At 43.2% G+C, this 16,809-nt stretch overlaps 1 protein-coding gene across 1 annotated transcript; it reads left to right on the plus strand.

Moving 5' to 3' along the window:
- Nucleotides 1–10,931: 10,931 nt before the first annotated feature.
- Nucleotides 10,932–16,190, plus strand: MRPL19 (mitochondrial ribosomal protein L19). The gene is made up of 6 exons (XM_005146437.2): nt 10,932–11,022; nt 11,214–11,325; nt 12,979–13,097; nt 13,626–13,760; nt 14,869–15,050; nt 15,832–16,190. The coding sequence occupies exons 1-6, from the start codon at nt 10,959–10,961 to the stop codon at nt 16,045–16,047; spliced, it is 828 nt and encodes a 275-aa protein (XP_005146494.1). The 5' UTR covers nt 10,932–10,958; the 3' UTR covers nt 16,048–16,190.
- Nucleotides 16,191–16,809: the final 619 nt, after the last annotated feature.

Here is a 16,809-nt window from a genome sequence, read left to right on the forward strand (position 1 = left end):
TGTCCCAGGAAGGAGATCCTGGGCTTTGGTCATCAGCATTAACTGCAGCCCAGGTTTGCATATAAATAACGTACATAACCAACATATTTAGGCTAGAATAGAGGTTGAGTGTCAGTGCAGAGAGCAGGAGACAGCTTTCATCTAAGTTTTCATCAAAGCCAACACCAGCCACTTAGCAGCCTGTGTATACAGATACACAAATCTATGGAGTAGTACTGTGTGGGGCTGTCAGAGAAGTGGAGATGGAACCAGGCACATATACAGCTGCTGAACAAAGCTGCATCTTCTATCCAGCAAAAATAACCCAAGTGGGAACACCCAAGTAATGCTACAACTGGTTTTTACTCCTCTGTCCTGTTCATGCACATAGAATTAAGTGAAACTTGCAAAGAACATTCACCTTACTGCTGAAAACAAATGTAACAGACTTTAACCCAAAGGGCTGGCTTGTTTCTTTTTCAGAGCAGAGTGCACTTGTAAAGAGTTTCCTGTGCTGAAATTTCTAACACTTCAGCTGTTCTCAGACAAAAATCAGGCTGTCTGTCAAGTTACATGTGAAAGACATTTTCAGGAGTGCTGCTATGAATAGTACAGCCACTGTTTCCACCAGAAATCTGTCCTGGGGTGATCTGTGTGCTCCCCCTCAAAGGGACCTTAAGTCTTACAGCCCCATTTCTTCCTGGCCATATTGCCACTTGCTCAAGTTCCAATCAGCCACAGTGAGGATAAGGGTAGTGTGGGAAATCTTGAGTTTGAGCTTGAATCCCTTCCATGATCCATCTGCCCAGACCACATGAGGCAGAGGCTGGTCTGGTCTGAATTGCATCTAAGCAACCATCCTTCTCACAAACAGCTCTTGACACACTAAGGATCCACAGCACAGGTGCAGATAAGTCACCTCTCAAGGAGTGTTGGCTCTGGGATGACCTGACAGCACAGACATATCCTAAGGTCCTGTATAGACCCAGTCCCTCCTATCTGCAGACAATCCTGCCACTTTACCTTTTCACAGAGGGCTGCTTAAGATCAAAATCAGGAACTTCTACAGGCTGCCTTACTCTTTATTTCACCTGAGACTTTAATCCCACATGACAGACTTCTTTGACCCATGATTTCCAGAGTTGACTAAAGTTTAAGAGAAAAGAACAGGACAATTGCTTCCTAGCAGCTACATATAATTCTTGTCTCACCTAGTTCTGCTACCCTGACCAAAGGGAAGATTCACTACTCTTGCCTTATAGGCATGAGATAATCATACCCATTACCAGATTATCAGCCAAAGCTGCTTATCAGCAGGACAAAGAAACAATAGGGCCCTTGGAAATTTATCAGCCCTCTGGAAAAGGGAAGCACTATTTGTTGAAAAGAGCCCACCCTGTTAGCAGGTGTTGATTTTACTGATTAAACAGTAATTAGGTTTGGCTGTTTCAGTATACCAGGAAGAAAAAAAACTCTGGTGGCAAAGGGTTTAAGGCTAAACATGGGAAGTGTGCTCAAGCAGTCCTTTAGGTTATTGTTAATAAAGTCAAACCAGTAGGGAGGAAGTTTACGTCAGTATCACATGAGGGCTTTGTTTTTAAGCAACTTTGAAAAGATGCTTTCCAAAAAGAAAGCAGAAAGCAGCTCTTGATAAACAAACAAATAAATACATATGCATCAGCCTTTGAGAAGCAGACAAATCAGTTAAAGCCCATCTCCATAATGCCCTTATTCGTTAGAGCTTGTGGGAACATCAGCTGTGTTTTTTAAACAGAAAGAGACCACCTGTCCCAACTGCAGAACAGACAAAGGATGGTTTTTCTGTCATGGGTATTCACATGGGGTGAACATGAATCAAGGGGACACCAATACAGATCTTTATTTTCAGGAGTAACAGCCCTTGAAATCCAGCCATGCCTTCAAATATGTCTTCTGGGGATAGGTAATAATGCATATGACTATGTACAATTTCTTGGATGCCTTGTCCCCAAAGCCACCTACAAGGAGGTATAAGCCAGTACTGATGATGCTCAGCACTACATCTTAGCTTGGAGGAATGATTATTTTGTCTATTCCTCTCCACAGAGTAACTATGGACAATGTTTTTTTCTTTTTTTCAGATGCAGCATTTGGGTGTACTTAAAAACACTTCTTCCCTCTGGAACACCCAGAGCCTTGTGTCTGAGCTGGGTTTTAATATCTTCCTGATCATGGCAAAAAGCACATGGGGTCTACATGTCCAGCTTAAGAAGCAAACACATCCATAGCATGTAGTTATGTACACAGAGCCTAGGTGTGAGATCCGCACGTCTCATCTTCCCCTGCAGTAACCAGTAACAGGCACACAAACCAGTCACACCTCCTGGGGTACTTCTCCAGCCCAAGCTAACCTACAAGTTAGGTACCTGAATCACAGTGTAGCTTTAGTCCAAGATGCTTAACAACTGTACCTCACTCCTCCTTTTTCACTATGATACTTAAATGAATGCTCTTTCTCCTCCATACTCTCCTCTTTTGCAGATCCTTTCCTTCTCCTTCTACACATAAACCTATAATATCTGAAACATGCATGCAAATTACCAAAGTGCTTTAAAAGCAGTTAAGCACAACTGCAACTGGGGAAACTGAGGTACTGAGTGAGCAGTGAAGCAATCTGTCATTCAATTTTGTCATCCCAGCATCACCCAGTTTATAAATGGTAATCAGGAATGGACCCAGTTAGGATGACTCTCAGTTTAACGCCATACGTGCTGATCTTGCTTCCTTTTAGGGCTGATTTTTGGTAATGCTTTCCTTTTTGTCTCCGACCCTGCACCACTAATGTCTACTTTGCTGACTAAACCATCAAAAGCTTGAAGAAGGGCTGGTCAGCAAAAGAGCCATACCAGGATTAGGTTTCAGCTAGAGAACCATATGTAGGCTTGAAGCCATGCTTGTTTACACAGTTACAAGCAGGTTTATTTGTACTAGTGTGCTAGAACTAGTCTTGTTTTCTAAATCTTAGTAACATTACTTACTACTTACCATGTTTTCTGTAAGATCTCAAAGCACTCTCCAAAAGACCTCCATTGCATTCTGTCATTTCACATATGGACAAAGCTCAGTCATATGTTTGAGATCACTACTTTTTCAAGATCAGCCAGGGGGAACTGTCAGAGATGTGAAAAGATTAAGCACTTTTAATTTTTAAGTTCAGTTAGAGCTCTTTCATTTGGACACATTGTTTCCTTGTACATGAATGTAAATTAATGACAAAGTATATATGCATTTAGACCTATGGAAATCCATCTAAACTGGGTGGACAGACCTGCAAACATAAAATAGCAAAGCTTCCCAGCATAGTACAGCTTTTGTTCTGTTTTGTTTTTTTTTTAATCTTTCCCTTAGGAGTGCCTTATGGAAACAGATGGGTTTACTCACGGAAATAAACGCTGTTTGCTTTCATCAGTTTGAAGTCACAGAACTTCTCATAATGCATTTTTGCAATACAACACCAAGTATCTCACAAATAAGATCTTCCCCTGTCTCCATATTCAGTGTTACACAACAGCTGTGCAGAATATTCAGACTGATACACCTTTGAAGTTTTCACATTTTGTGTCACTCAATCACCCCAGTTTACATAACAAACATAAAACCAGGGGGACTCTGCTTCATACCAGGACAGGTTAGGAGTGGGGATGTTGCTTTAACATACTTCTGTGTAGAGCAAAGGCCCCAAGTGATGCACTTATCTCACTAGAAGACTGGGAGATGTACAGAATGATGCAAAATCCTCCAATGAGCAAAAATGTCAAAATTAAAATAGTTGGAGACTACAGAGTGACCCACAACAAAGCTGAAAACTTTCTCCTCATGTCTGCACTAAGTAATTGGTGTTAAAACCTCTCTCAGCTGGCATTCTCTTTAGTGTAGTGATGGTATGCTCTGTATCACAGGATACTCTACAGTTTTTATCTGGAACGAGTATATCTGATTGGGTTTAGTTGGTGCCTTGTGCACACAATGTTCTTGGGTTAACTACAATACTAAAACTACAGGGATTTGGAGTCACCTTTATACTTCATCTTTGTACTTCACTGCGAATAACATAAGAATTTCAAGAGACAAGGATTTCAAGGATCAGAGTTCCTCAGCTGTGAATTGGATCCTTCCTTTCCCCTGTGCTTTATCTGTCCTGCTTGTTTGGATGTTGCTCCCTGAGAAATTTTGCTGTGCAGGCATACTGTCTTCTTATATTTGTAGTGTGAAACTGTTCTCGCATTTGACCCAAATCATTTGTTCTCTCCTAACAGTCTTCCTGGAAAGATTTCTCTGTCAATTGTACGATGGTGTGTACTGGCATTTTTTTTTTTTTTGCCACTGCTATCCTTCCTTTTTTATATTCTATAGCTCTCTAGGAATGCTTGTTAGATAAGAGGATGGATTTTACACCTGACCTAGATGTGCTCTAGCATGCCTTCCAAGAGAATCTGCTCCCAGATTTTGCCAGGCACAGAGGTGAGACTGACTGGTCTGTAATTCCCTGGGTCATCCGTTTTCCCCTTCTTGAAAACGGGGGTTATATTTCCCTTTTTCCAGTCGTCAGGAACTTCACCTCTCTGCCATGATTTTTCAAATATGACGGCCAGTGGCTTTGCAACTTCATTCACCAGCTCCTTCAGGACCCACGGATGGATTTCATCAGGTCCCATGGACTTGTGTACATTCAGGTTCTTAAGATGGTCTCAAACCAGACCCTCTCGTACAGTGGGCCCAAGGTCTAAGTTTTCACAGTCCCTGCGTCCGCCTTCCAAGACTTGGGTGCTGCGGTCAGAGCCTTTGCCAATGAAGACCGAGGCAAAGAAGCCATTCAGAACCTCAGCCTTCTCCAAGTCCTGTGTAGCCAGTTCTCCTGAAAGCTTCCAGAGGGGACCTACATTGTCCTTAGTCTGTTTTTTAGCTGCTACACACCTATAAAATCCCTTCTTGTTATCTTTAACATCCCTTGCCAAGTTTAACACCAATTGGGCCTTAGCTTTCCTAACTTGGTCCCTAACTACCCGGACAACATCCCTGTATTCATCCCAGGCCACCTGTCCTTGCTTCCACCTTTTATAAGCCTCTTTTTTCTTGTGAATTTTTTCTTGTGAATACTTAGAAAAGTTGAGGGCTTCTTCATCTGGCTTAGAAAGCCAGTGACCATAGAGGCTGCTGCTTCTGTTGAGGAGGAGGCAGAGACACAATGCCCAGTTCTCAGGTGAAAATCTTGCTATGAATCCAGGGGAAGCTGGATTAGATATATCAGGTATAAAACAAAGCAGCAGTTTCTCTCTCCCACCTATCGTCATGTGATAATACTGCATGCTGTTGAAGCAGTGTAGTGGAAAACAACGTTACGATTTCTAAAACATTTTTGCAAAATGAGGTATGTTGGATCTCATTTTCTCTTCAGTTTAGTCACTGTTCATATAGTAATGAAGTATAGAAGTTGGATTGTTTGTTTAAAACAATGAGAAGCTCTGACTTTGAGCAATTTGATCATAATTTTTTGTCTTGCCTTTTCTCCTGCATGAGGAGGTTGTGATATTAGGTATAATTTACTATGATAAACCACTAGTATTAATGCATTAATCAAGAACAAATGGTCCCCTTCTGAAATCTCCTGCCCACATGGAGAGAGTAATGGGATTATAAATGGAGAAAGAACAAATATTGACTCTGAAATGTAAAGGTACCTGGGAGTTCATGCATCAGTCTTCAGACTACATTTGCCTTTCAAGATCAATGGGATTTCTTTCATAACTTTTCTTTTTTTTTTTTCCCTTCATTTATTTATTTATTTAGCATCTCAGGAAACAAGATGGGGACATTCAGCTCAGTGGTCTCTTTAGGTTTTCAAGATGTTCCAAACTGTTTCTGAAGGACAGCACCTCCAATTTCTGCAATGAGGTAGATGCTCCTAGCCCAAGAGTTGTCTTCCAGTTTTATGCAAGTACTGAAGATGCTGCCTAGACTGGTCAATGAGTTCTCTGTTTAATGGTGTTTCTGGTGGACCTTTCTGTAAGATGGCTCCAGAAAGTCACCCTCCATCACTTAAACTATAGAAACTCAGGGAAACAGACACCTGTTGGCATCTGAACCCACACAGGATTCAAGAGGACCCAAGAATTCACTGCATAAGGGAACAAATAATAAGAATGCCTCTTAAATACATAAATAACAAAAAGGTGCCTCTGACATCCTTTATTGAACCTAATCTTACCTTGCCATGCACTTCATCTCCCTCCAAACTCATGATGTCTGACTCATTTAAGCTCTGAAGCAACACCATACCTGTGTTCCACACAGACTTCAGATTCATTTCAACACTGGCTTCCACATTAGATTCAATTCCTTTTAATGTTTGAGTCAACCAGAAAATTAGGAGAATGGAGTGTTTCATGAATGCCAAAGTAAGACAGTGTTGCTGTTCCTTCTGTAGTCTCTAAGGGTGCTAGGCGCTCTACAGGGCAAAAACCCAAGAGAAGCTGCAAAGATAGTCACATCTTAAATTCTCCATGATCTGAAAACTACACAGATTCCAAGAGGAATTTAAAGACACTTCTGACTCTGAACATAGGGCCAGTATCTACCAAGGCACTGGCAAAGCTGCCAACAGACCAGTTCATATTTCATGTATCTCCTGCACCCTGAGAGAAATCATTGATACCTCTTTTTTTTTCTTCTTCCATAAAGGTTATACAATAACAATGTATGCTTCAAGGCTGGAATGCAACAAAAGGAGAAGGAAACAGAAAAAAAAAGGTGTGCATAACACACTGGTGACTTGCCATGGAAGCTATGCCCATTGCCAGAGGCCCTCCAGGAGCCTCAGGCTCAGGGGAGTAGATGTGGATCACTCCTCCAGCAATTGCACTCAAAGTAGAGAACATGCAGTTGGTCTGGAAGAGTTAACTACATGCACGTGGCTCCAACAGGATGTATGCTCCAAAACAATGGAGGCCTGAGGGTGTTTTGACAGAGTGAGCAGAAGATTTTCTAGTCCATCAGTTTTCCAAGTACAGTGCTAGGACAATGTGTCTGAAGAACAGTTCTCCTTCTTTGCTTGCTCTACAGTAAGGTAGAATATGTAATTGTGGATGCTTGGTGGCCACCTTATTGAACAGCTGTTGAAGTCAGAAGGGTCTGACACCTTAGCTTATTTTAACCAATAGTTTGGGATATCTCCAGTTACTAATTTTTAGCAAGATCAACTCACATTAAACTAACAACTCATGTCTCATTAAACAGAAGATTCCAGAAAGACTAGAGCCACCACCAGATTGTTTAAATATTCTAATAAAATCCACTATAATCGGAACTTTATAGCATAGTTTATAGAGCTGGTTTGATACCTCAGATAAGTAGGAACCAGAGGAATCCAGGCACTGCCTTGTGCCCATGCTGACCTGGTTTTGCAAGAGAGCCTGAAGGATTCAGATACTCCTGGAGTGTGTGATATACATCGCTGCTCTGTCCAAAGGGAGCTATGTCTGTTCCACCAGCCACTGATAAGGCTACAGCAACCATGAATGACTTGATGGTTGCTCTGTAAAGGGCACAACTTGGCTAGGACAAAGGCAGATTCTGGGATGCTTTTCTCAGCAAGATGTCACCATGCAAGCCATGGAGCAGTGGAGCTACTCTACACCAGAGCCTGTCCTTGTCCTTCCAGTTACCTTACTTAGGCCTCCATTCCTCCACTGGAAAAGCACCTCAGAAGACCCTCAGAAGCCCAACATCTCCTACCAATAAGGGTATATTAAATGCCTGAGGGAATTCACCCCATAGACCTTCTTCCTCCCACTCTGACATTTGAGTGATGCCTCTGTGAGCAGGGATCACTTCCAGGCTCTGTACCTGATGTTACAACTGTACAAACCAACAAAACAGAAGCAAGAGGATGAGAGATGCATTTGTGCCACACTGTTGCATAAATGTCAGCAGCTTCACTCCTGAGGTAACAAATGCCAAAGTAAGGTTAAAAAAAAAAAATATCAAAAGCTATGTTTCAATTTCCAAATCCAACTGAAACTAAACTGTGGCAAGATTTGAGGTCTGTATTGAGCCAATGCTTGTTCCCATTCATGAAGGAGGTAACCACAAGGGTTTTCTGCACACCCAGAGAGGTTGAGGTGGGAAAGGCCCTCCATGAGCCAGCCCCATTTCTTTTGGAATTGGAGACATCCAACTGCCTCTTCTTAACCCTGGATGCACAACAGACTACATCTCCAGAGCAGCTCAGACCCTCTTTCTGTTTAGATATATAATAACAATAAGAGCATGTGTTACCATCTTTTGCTGTGTTTCCTCTAAAAAGATATCCAAGTTTCCTTGGGCAGCATGAAAATTCACTCCCTTCCTCACAACTTCTGCTACTCCACAGACAGCTGTGTTGGGATTGCTGCAAAGTGGCCTTAGGTGTTTAGGAAGAAATCTGCGGGATTTCAGATTGCAGTACAGACTGTTTCAGATGGTGATATTGACAGCCCTTACCCTGGTGGTGCAGAGGCTGATGAACACATCTATGCTGAGACTGAAGCACTGCATCTCTGGCTTCATGGGGACACAAGAATCCCATAGGCAAGTCAGCTCAAGCCAGGAAGTAGCCTGCCAATTTCGACACAAGTCAGAGCAAGAGTCCTGCCCGAACGCTGGTAACAATTTTGGTATTTCTTACTTCATATCCAATGTCCTGTGAAGCGAGGTGTGTCCTAGACCTGATCACCATGAAGTGATCACAATTACCCCATATGCTCTATTTCTCATCCCTGTGGGATACATTCCTCTGCCTTTTTAACAGCGTTCAGGTAGTGACAAGAGCTTGAGAAGGAGCCTGTGCTTCAAGAGGTGCCCCCGGCGTTGGCAATTTTTTGTTATTTTAAGGGTCAGAGTGCCCTCTTGTGTCCTATCCATGCCCTGATTATTACCAGGAAATACCGCGGTTTGTCTTCTGCGCACCCTATCGTCTTCTAAAGCACGGTTAAATAACCGAAGAGCTGATCACAAACTGCAAAATAACTCCTGTTAATGTAGGGACTCAGGCAGGCTACAGATTCAGCTGCCACCAATACAAGAGGCTCGGTGAACATCACAGGCAACATGACTGATCTAATTAGTTGATGAGGTCAGGCACATTTTGAAGTGAATCCCTGCAAAGTTTAGACAAGTGTTATTTATAGCTCCACATTCTGCATTTAAGCTTCACTTTTCTCCTGCCTGTGTAGCTGCTAATTGAATCCATACTGCTACTGATACCTGAGGAAATCTGGCAGAAACACACATAGAATGATCGAATCAACTAGGTTGGAAAAGGCCTTTCAAATCATCGAGCCCAACTGTTACCCTGGTATCTCACAACCCATGGCTGCCTCTGCTCTTACCCCACAATCTCCCCTCACTTCTCATGGCCACCCCTCCTGTCAACTCACAATTTCCCCTCATAATCACCCCACCTCTCCCCTCATGATACTCCCTCATGGCTGCCCCGCTCTCTCCTCACAATCTCCCTTCACCCCTCATGGCAGCCCCTCCTTGTCTCCTCATGATCTCCCTCATCCCTCACGACTGCCCCACCTTTCCCCTCATGATCTTCTTCCACGGCTGCCCCTGCCCTCCCCTCATGCTTTCCCCTCACCCTCATGGCTCTCCCTCCTGCCCCCTCACAATCTCTCCTCATCCTTCATGACTGCATCTCCTGTCTTCTCACAATCTCCCTTTACCCCTTATGACTGCCACACCTCTCCCTTCATGATCTTCCCTCATTGCCACCCCTGCTGTTCCCTCACAATCACCCCTCATCCCTCATGGCTGCCCCTCCTGTGCCCTCATGATCTCCTCTCACCTGTCATGGCCATGCCTCAAGTCCCCTCACAATTTCCCCTCACGGTTGCCCTTCTTGTGCCCTCACGATCTCTCCTCATGACCACCCCACCTCTCTCCTCATGATCTTCCCTCAAGACCACCTCTGCTCTCCCCCTCACCCCTCATGGCCACCTCTCCTGTCCCCTCATAATCTCCCCTCATGACCACACCACCTCTCCCATCATGATCTCCCCTCATGGCTGCCCCTGCTTTTACCTCATGATCTCCCCTCATCCCTCATGACCGCCCCACCTCTACCCTCATGATACATACTAAAAGTAGCTCCATAACATTAAAGTGTATCATAATTTCTAAGCCAGTAATGGTGAAAACACTGGGACTGCAGGTCATTTGAATTACGGATAGTGCTAACAATGGCCTAGAAAAAAATATTAGCTGAGCTTTTCTACCACACAAGACCTGGTTTCTGGATACCACATAAACACTTGCACACATAAAACCAGCATTAATAAACTGTGTTGGATTCCCCCAATGTCCAGAAGAACTGCCATGAGTGTGCCTGTGCTGTATTTCTGCTGACAGTGGTAAGCCCAGTGTGAGGTGTCTCTGCCCATGGCAGGGGGGTTGGAACTAGATGATCTTAAGGTCCTTTCCAACCCTAACTATTCTATGATTCTGTGACACACTGGCAGCTGCAACAGTGCAACCCAACACCACAGCACCTGCCCATCTCCCCTTCCATGGCTGATTTTGGGCCGGGTGCTCTCTGGCCCTCCTTTTAGGTCATGGAATAGTTTGGGTTGGAAAGGGCTTGAAAGCTCACCCAGTTCCAACCTCTGCCATGGGCAGGGGCACCTTCCTCTAGACCGGGATGCTCAAAGCCCTGTCCAACCTGGCCTTGAACACTTTTTCCCCACCCAAAACTCCTCCTAGGTAGGATCTGGGCCGCCCCGCAGCCAAGTGCTAGGGTGGGACAGCTCCACAGGAGCCGAAGCGAGCCCGGCCCCTCACTTCGCCGCAGACAGATCCAAGGCTACAGCCCCGCTTCTCGCTCGGGGATAGTTTGTCCGCCCGCGCTCGCCATAGCGGCGCTGCGTGCATGCGCCGCCGGGCCGGAAGCGGCCGCAGTCGGCATGGCAGCTGCCTGTGGGAGGCTGTTGCCGCGGAGTGTCGCGGTTCGGGTCGACTTGTGCGGCAGTGAGCACCCGTCCTGCCCCTTACCTTCTTTCTGTCCGTCCGTGCCTGTCCCTGTCTCTTTCCATCAGTGTGCTGGAAAGCGGGACCGGACGGGGTGCCCAGGGCCTGCGGGAGGGGGTCTGGAACTGCGGGGCTGTTGGGGCAGGGTCAACTTCAAAACACGGGGTTTAATATTATTTTATCTTTTGCAGGGTATTTTTCTTCCTCGGGGTGTCGAACGAACAGCGATGGAAAACCAGCAAAATTTCAGCCGCCTCCGAAGCCCGTCATTGTTGACAAGAAGAAGCAGCAAGAGGAGAGGAGGTAGGGTGTCCTGCTGCATACCGGCCGCAGGCCAGTGTTCTGGGGGAGCTGGGATTCGTGTGACCACCTCCTTAAAGCTGCAAGGTGTTACTACACAGAAAGCATGTTCACAGTTCTGATAAAGACCATTTGTGTTGAAATATGTTTTAAAACACCTTAAAATTATGTGTTCTAGGGTTCTTGAAAGCAATGAAACATGAAAAAACTGTAGAGCATAACCACTTTTGCAAATTTGTGTTAATGTGTGCAGTTCTGTTAGAGGCATGCGTCTCCTCAGTATTCCACATGGTGGCAGGGACGTGGGTCCTGTGTCAGCCTTTGCCCTTGCCCTTGAGACCACCTGTGAGCACATACATTGCTGTTTGTGAAATGGACCTGATGTCAGTGGTAGCCCTCCTGATGCATCTCTTGTTCTGAGTGGTTTTATTTTCACCTCACCCAGTTTACATTGCTTTAGTTAGCATGGTGGTTAAAACTGCAGTGCTGTGTCTGGAAGGAGAGTGGTAGTACTGTATTGGTCATCTTCCCTTCTTGCCTCCCCCAAAAACACCCCGTAGCATGTAGGCAGCCTAGGAGGGGGAAGGTATTAAAAACCTGACTGCAAAAAGTTCCTCTCTGTCTTAAGATCTCCCTATGGAAGTATCTTTAAGAAGTAAAGTGTCTGTGTGGCTCCTGTAAGAAATGCAGTGTGTGATGCACCAGGACAGGCAGCTACATTTAAATGATGTTTTATTCTCCCAAGACTGCAGCTTTGAAGAGAATGAGTAGGGTTGAAGTTATTTAGGCAGCAGCACCAACCACAGCCTGTGTGCTGCAACACACATTGCCCTTTGCTCCCCCCCTACAGCCCCTGTAAGGTTTGTAAGACAGGTTTGCATTTGTCCTCCTTTTCTGTGTTGGGCACTTCTGGCCAGATCCAGAACTTTTAAGGTACATCTGTGCTGGTGAATTGGATGTGTCCAGCTTCATTCTCGAGCCCTGAGGCCAAATGGTCTCTGTGCAAACCAGAGTGACCACATCCAAATGGTATGTTGGAAACAGTCCTCAGTCCAGGCCAGTACCATGTCAGGATATGTGCCTTCAGCTCAGCACTTGAATAATTGAGTTGCAGAGCATGAGGAAATTCCTTGGCATTGTTTAATTTATTGGAGTAGAAAATAGTTTTGAGAGTCCCTTTAAGCCTCTCTAACACAAAAGAACATTTATGTGGTGTCTTGTGTAGAACTGGTTTGTAGAAGCTGGTAATATATTGTTCTGTATAGATTACTATAAAGTCATTAAATGTGTAATTAAATGTGTAACTCATGTGTTCTGTCACATGAATTGCAATTAAACAGTGACATAACCTATTCCTTATATGTGACAGCAGTAACTGAACTTCAGCTCTTTCGGTCAATTCACGACCAACATTTGTTACTGTTTTTGAAAAATTGTTTAAAAGAATGAAATAAGTGAACAAAAAAATCCCCAACAACAAAACCTCACAAAAAAAATTTTTCCTAAACTTCCTAAACTATAGTTTGTATCTCTGAAATGCAGCTGGTATCAGTAGTTAGCAGGTGGCTAATTTTTAGGCCAAATACTTGAAATTCTCTGGTACTTTTTATGGAAATGCTCTTGGTTCATACTTGAAAAGTTTGAACTTTCTTCTAGGTTCCTGAGCCCTGAATTTATACCTCCCAGAGGAAGAACAGATCCCTTTAAGTACTATATAGAAAGGAAGGATATGATACAGAGAAGAAAAGTCTTCAACATCCCTGAGTTCTATGTCGGTCAGTAACAGCACTAAAACTCTCATCAGGGTTTTATGGTGTGGGGTTGAGTAAAAAGTGTGGTCAGATTTTGTTAAATAGTGTCAGGTGTGTTAGATCAACTAGTATGTGTTCCTATACATGGTACTTCACATCTTAATTTCATATTTACATCTGATTTCCATTAAAAATATAATACCGATAAATTTCTTTTATGTTTTTTCAATCCTGGCACATTAGCATATGGTTTCCCAGTAAGGCTCAAGAAAGCAAAATACATTATTTCTATTCAGTTTGGGTAGTCAAGAGTAAATGATAAAGAGGCAGGTGCAAAGGTGAAGAAGCTTCATAGTTAACCCGCAGAATCACTTTAACATACATTAATTCAGAGCACGTTAGAAGTTTATTCTGATTCTGGCAGTTTTCATGGAAAATAAAACATTTTCAGAACGTAACTGAAGGCATGTGCTTTGTCTGACTCTCTTCCCACATTTTGGTATGTATTTATTTGAACAGTCTTACTTATTTTCATGGATTGTTTTTTGGCAGGCAGCATCCTCGCTGTTACTACTGCTGATCCATATGCCAATAACAAAACCAACCGGTTTGTAGGCATCTGCATTCAAAGAGGAGGAAAAGGTCTTGGTGCTACCTTTGTTCTTCGGAATGTTATAGAAGATCAAGGTGGGTTTTGAACCATGATAATTATCATGGAACCAAAGAATGGTTTGGGTTGGAAGATCATCTAGTTCCAACCCCTCCTTCTGTGAGCAGGGATACCTTTCACTAGAGCAGGTTGCTCCAAGTCCCGTCCAACCTGGCCGTGAACACTGCCAGGGATGGGGCAGCCACAGCTTCTCTGGGCAACCTGTGCCAGGGCCTCAGCACCCTCACAGGGAAGAACTTGTTCCTAATACCTAATCTAAATCTCCCCTCTTTCAGTTTAAACCCATTCCCCCTTGTCCTACCACAACTACTTATGCTAGAAAAGTTAAGCCAAAAAAATGTTGGAGGTGTGTGTAAAGCAATACCTGGTGTAGAAATTTAGTGTGCGGAGAGGATGACAGCAGATGAAAGTAAAATCATGATCCTATCTACTAAGGATAGTGCAAGTTTAGAACTGTATACACAGTGATGTTGATGTGCTCTATAATTGAAGGCATGGAACTGCATAGTAATTTTTTGTCTATATTTAGTGATTTATAGATCTGTGTTCTGAAAGACTGAAGGCAATTCACTATGGTTGTGCTTAGACTTGAGCCTGGGTAGTCTTTTGCTAGCCACGCAAATACTAGCCCAGTTTGAGTGCTCTGTATTTGCATGAACTGGGGACGTACATGTGAACTGTTTAACAAGCAACAAATTAGCAGCATTTATGAACAGGTTCTTATTCTGGTCTACAACCAAATGGGGGGCAGTGCAAATATTGATGTTTTGAGAATATGAAAGGGGTGGGTGTCTCTTTATACACACTACACATACAGTGAGCTAAATAATACCAACCATAGTAACCAAAAGGAAGTAGTTTAAAAACCAAGCTCATCTTCCTTAAACTCAAGCTATCCATGTCTCTTAAGACATTGTTATCAAAGACTTGACTTGGAAATTGGTATTTGCCTGTGCAGACACAGTCATATATACAATCACATGTGCACACAGCACTATATGTTTAATTTCCTGATAAGTAGAAAGAAGTTCTTGAATAACACAGGAATGTGTAACACTGAATATCGATTTGGTGGTAATATTTCTAATGAATTTGATTCATTAAGCCAGACTTTCTCTCTCCAAGGTGTTGAAATACGTTATGAACTGTACAATCCTCGAATCCAGTCGATAGAGGTTCTGAAGCTGGAGAAGAGGCTGGATGACAACCTGATGTACCTGCGAGATGCTCTCCCTGAATATAGTACATTTGATGTGAATATGAAACCTGTGTCTCGTTTAGCCCATGAAGAAATCCCTGTAAACAAGGTAAGAGCCATGTGTTTCAGAGGGAAAGTGGAGGATCACTTAGGTAACTTTCATATCTGACTGATACACTGGCAGGCTGTTAACCAGCTCTGTGCTACTTTAGTTTACCAGAGTGGCAAAATAAGGCAAGTCTTTATGCTATTTCTGTAGTGATGAAATGTAGAAAATGTAAATACCTGCCATGCTCCATAGTTACGTTTTGAAGATACTCATGGAGTGGTGGCTTCCACGTGCCTCTATATTACACTGTTCAGAGGGGAAAGCTCTTTCTTACAGAAACATTAGCAGTAATGTGGTTATGGATTTGGGAGTGCAAGGTACCCAGAAGGAAGGTAAGATGGGAAGAGACAGCTAAAATCTGCATCTGGGAGAAAAGCTGGGAACCAGCAGAGCCTGTTAGAATGTTGTCTGATAATTCAGTAGCTTAGAGCAATCATTCCTCCCTTTGCAGTAGGCTACTCTTCTTTTTGCTTAATAAGGAGCAGAACTTTAAAAGATGATTTAACTTTAGTCAATGTGTCAATTTAAAGACTGTATAATTAATCAAGACAGTTAATTAAAATTTTTAACAAGATACCATGACAATGGTTATGTAGACACAGAAAATTCCCTTTTGGCTAACAAAGTAGTAGTTCCATAACACTGATAAACTGATCTGTTTTCTCTTATTTCCTTGTTAGAGCAGCGGTTGTCTCACCTTTTGCTAAACTCACAGTCAAAATTGTGATTAATACCTTCTGGTTGTTTTAAAATTTGTTTATTTGTTAATCTTTCATCCTAGCTGCAGGTACGAATGAAACCTAAGCCATGGTCAAAACGGTGGGAAAGGCCACAATTCAACATAAAAGGAATAAAGTTTGAGCTACCTGAGGAAAAAATGAAGGAAGCGGAGAAGTGGAGCAAACCCTGGCTGGAGTTTGATATGCTGCGGGAATATGATACCTCAAAACTAGAGGAAAAAATTTGGAAAGAAGTGAGTGAAGGGCTTAAAAAATAGTAATGGCTTTTGCACTTTAGGAATTATGGAGGAATTTGATACTTAGTTTGACTTTCGTCTTCAGATTATTGGTTGTCAAGTTGGGGTCTTTATATGCACAGGCAATGTAAGCAATAAAAGCAACGAAGTTAACCTTTCCAGAAGATTTTTAAAGTGTACAGACTCCTGTGGTTCAGCACTGACTTTCTGTTTCTGAAAACAGCTCTTCCTTTTGCTGAGCTTCATAGAATCATGGAATGGTTTGAGCTGGAAGGGAGCTTAAAGATAACCTACTTCTAAAACCCCTGCCATGGGCAAGGACACCTGCCACTAGACCAGGTTGGCTCAAAGCCCTGTCCATCCTGGGTTTTAACCTGGCTCCTTTTTTAAACTACAATTCAGGAGATAGATGCGTTTGTATTACCAAGCCAAGTTAGTTGCATTGTCATTTCCAAATACAGCTACTGCTTTTCTCTTTGAAGACTGGGGAGGGGGCAGTTGTAGAACTGCTTGACTTCAGTAGTAGGTGATAGCAGAGAAGTGGAGATGTCTGAGCCAACTGTATACTCTCAGCATAAGCACTGTTTAGTTTTCCCATTAAAAAAAGTTTCCTGTTTCTGAGAGATGAGTATTATTGCTCTGCCAACAGAGCAGCAAATACAAATGCTCTGAAACCAGTTCTGAAGGACCAAACCAGATTGGACAGGCTATGCAGTTTAAGCTAAACCATGTAAGTGTAAGGTTCAAGATAAGTGCTCACAGAGTGTCAGAGGAGGTTCTCAG

This window comes from Melopsittacus undulatus, chromosome 3 (genome assembly GCF_012275295.1).
Source record: "Melopsittacus undulatus isolate bMelUnd1 chromosome 3, bMelUnd1.mat.Z, whole genome shotgun sequence".
NCBI classification, from domain to species: domain Eukaryota; kingdom Metazoa; phylum Chordata; class Aves; order Psittaciformes; family Psittaculidae; genus Melopsittacus; species Melopsittacus undulatus.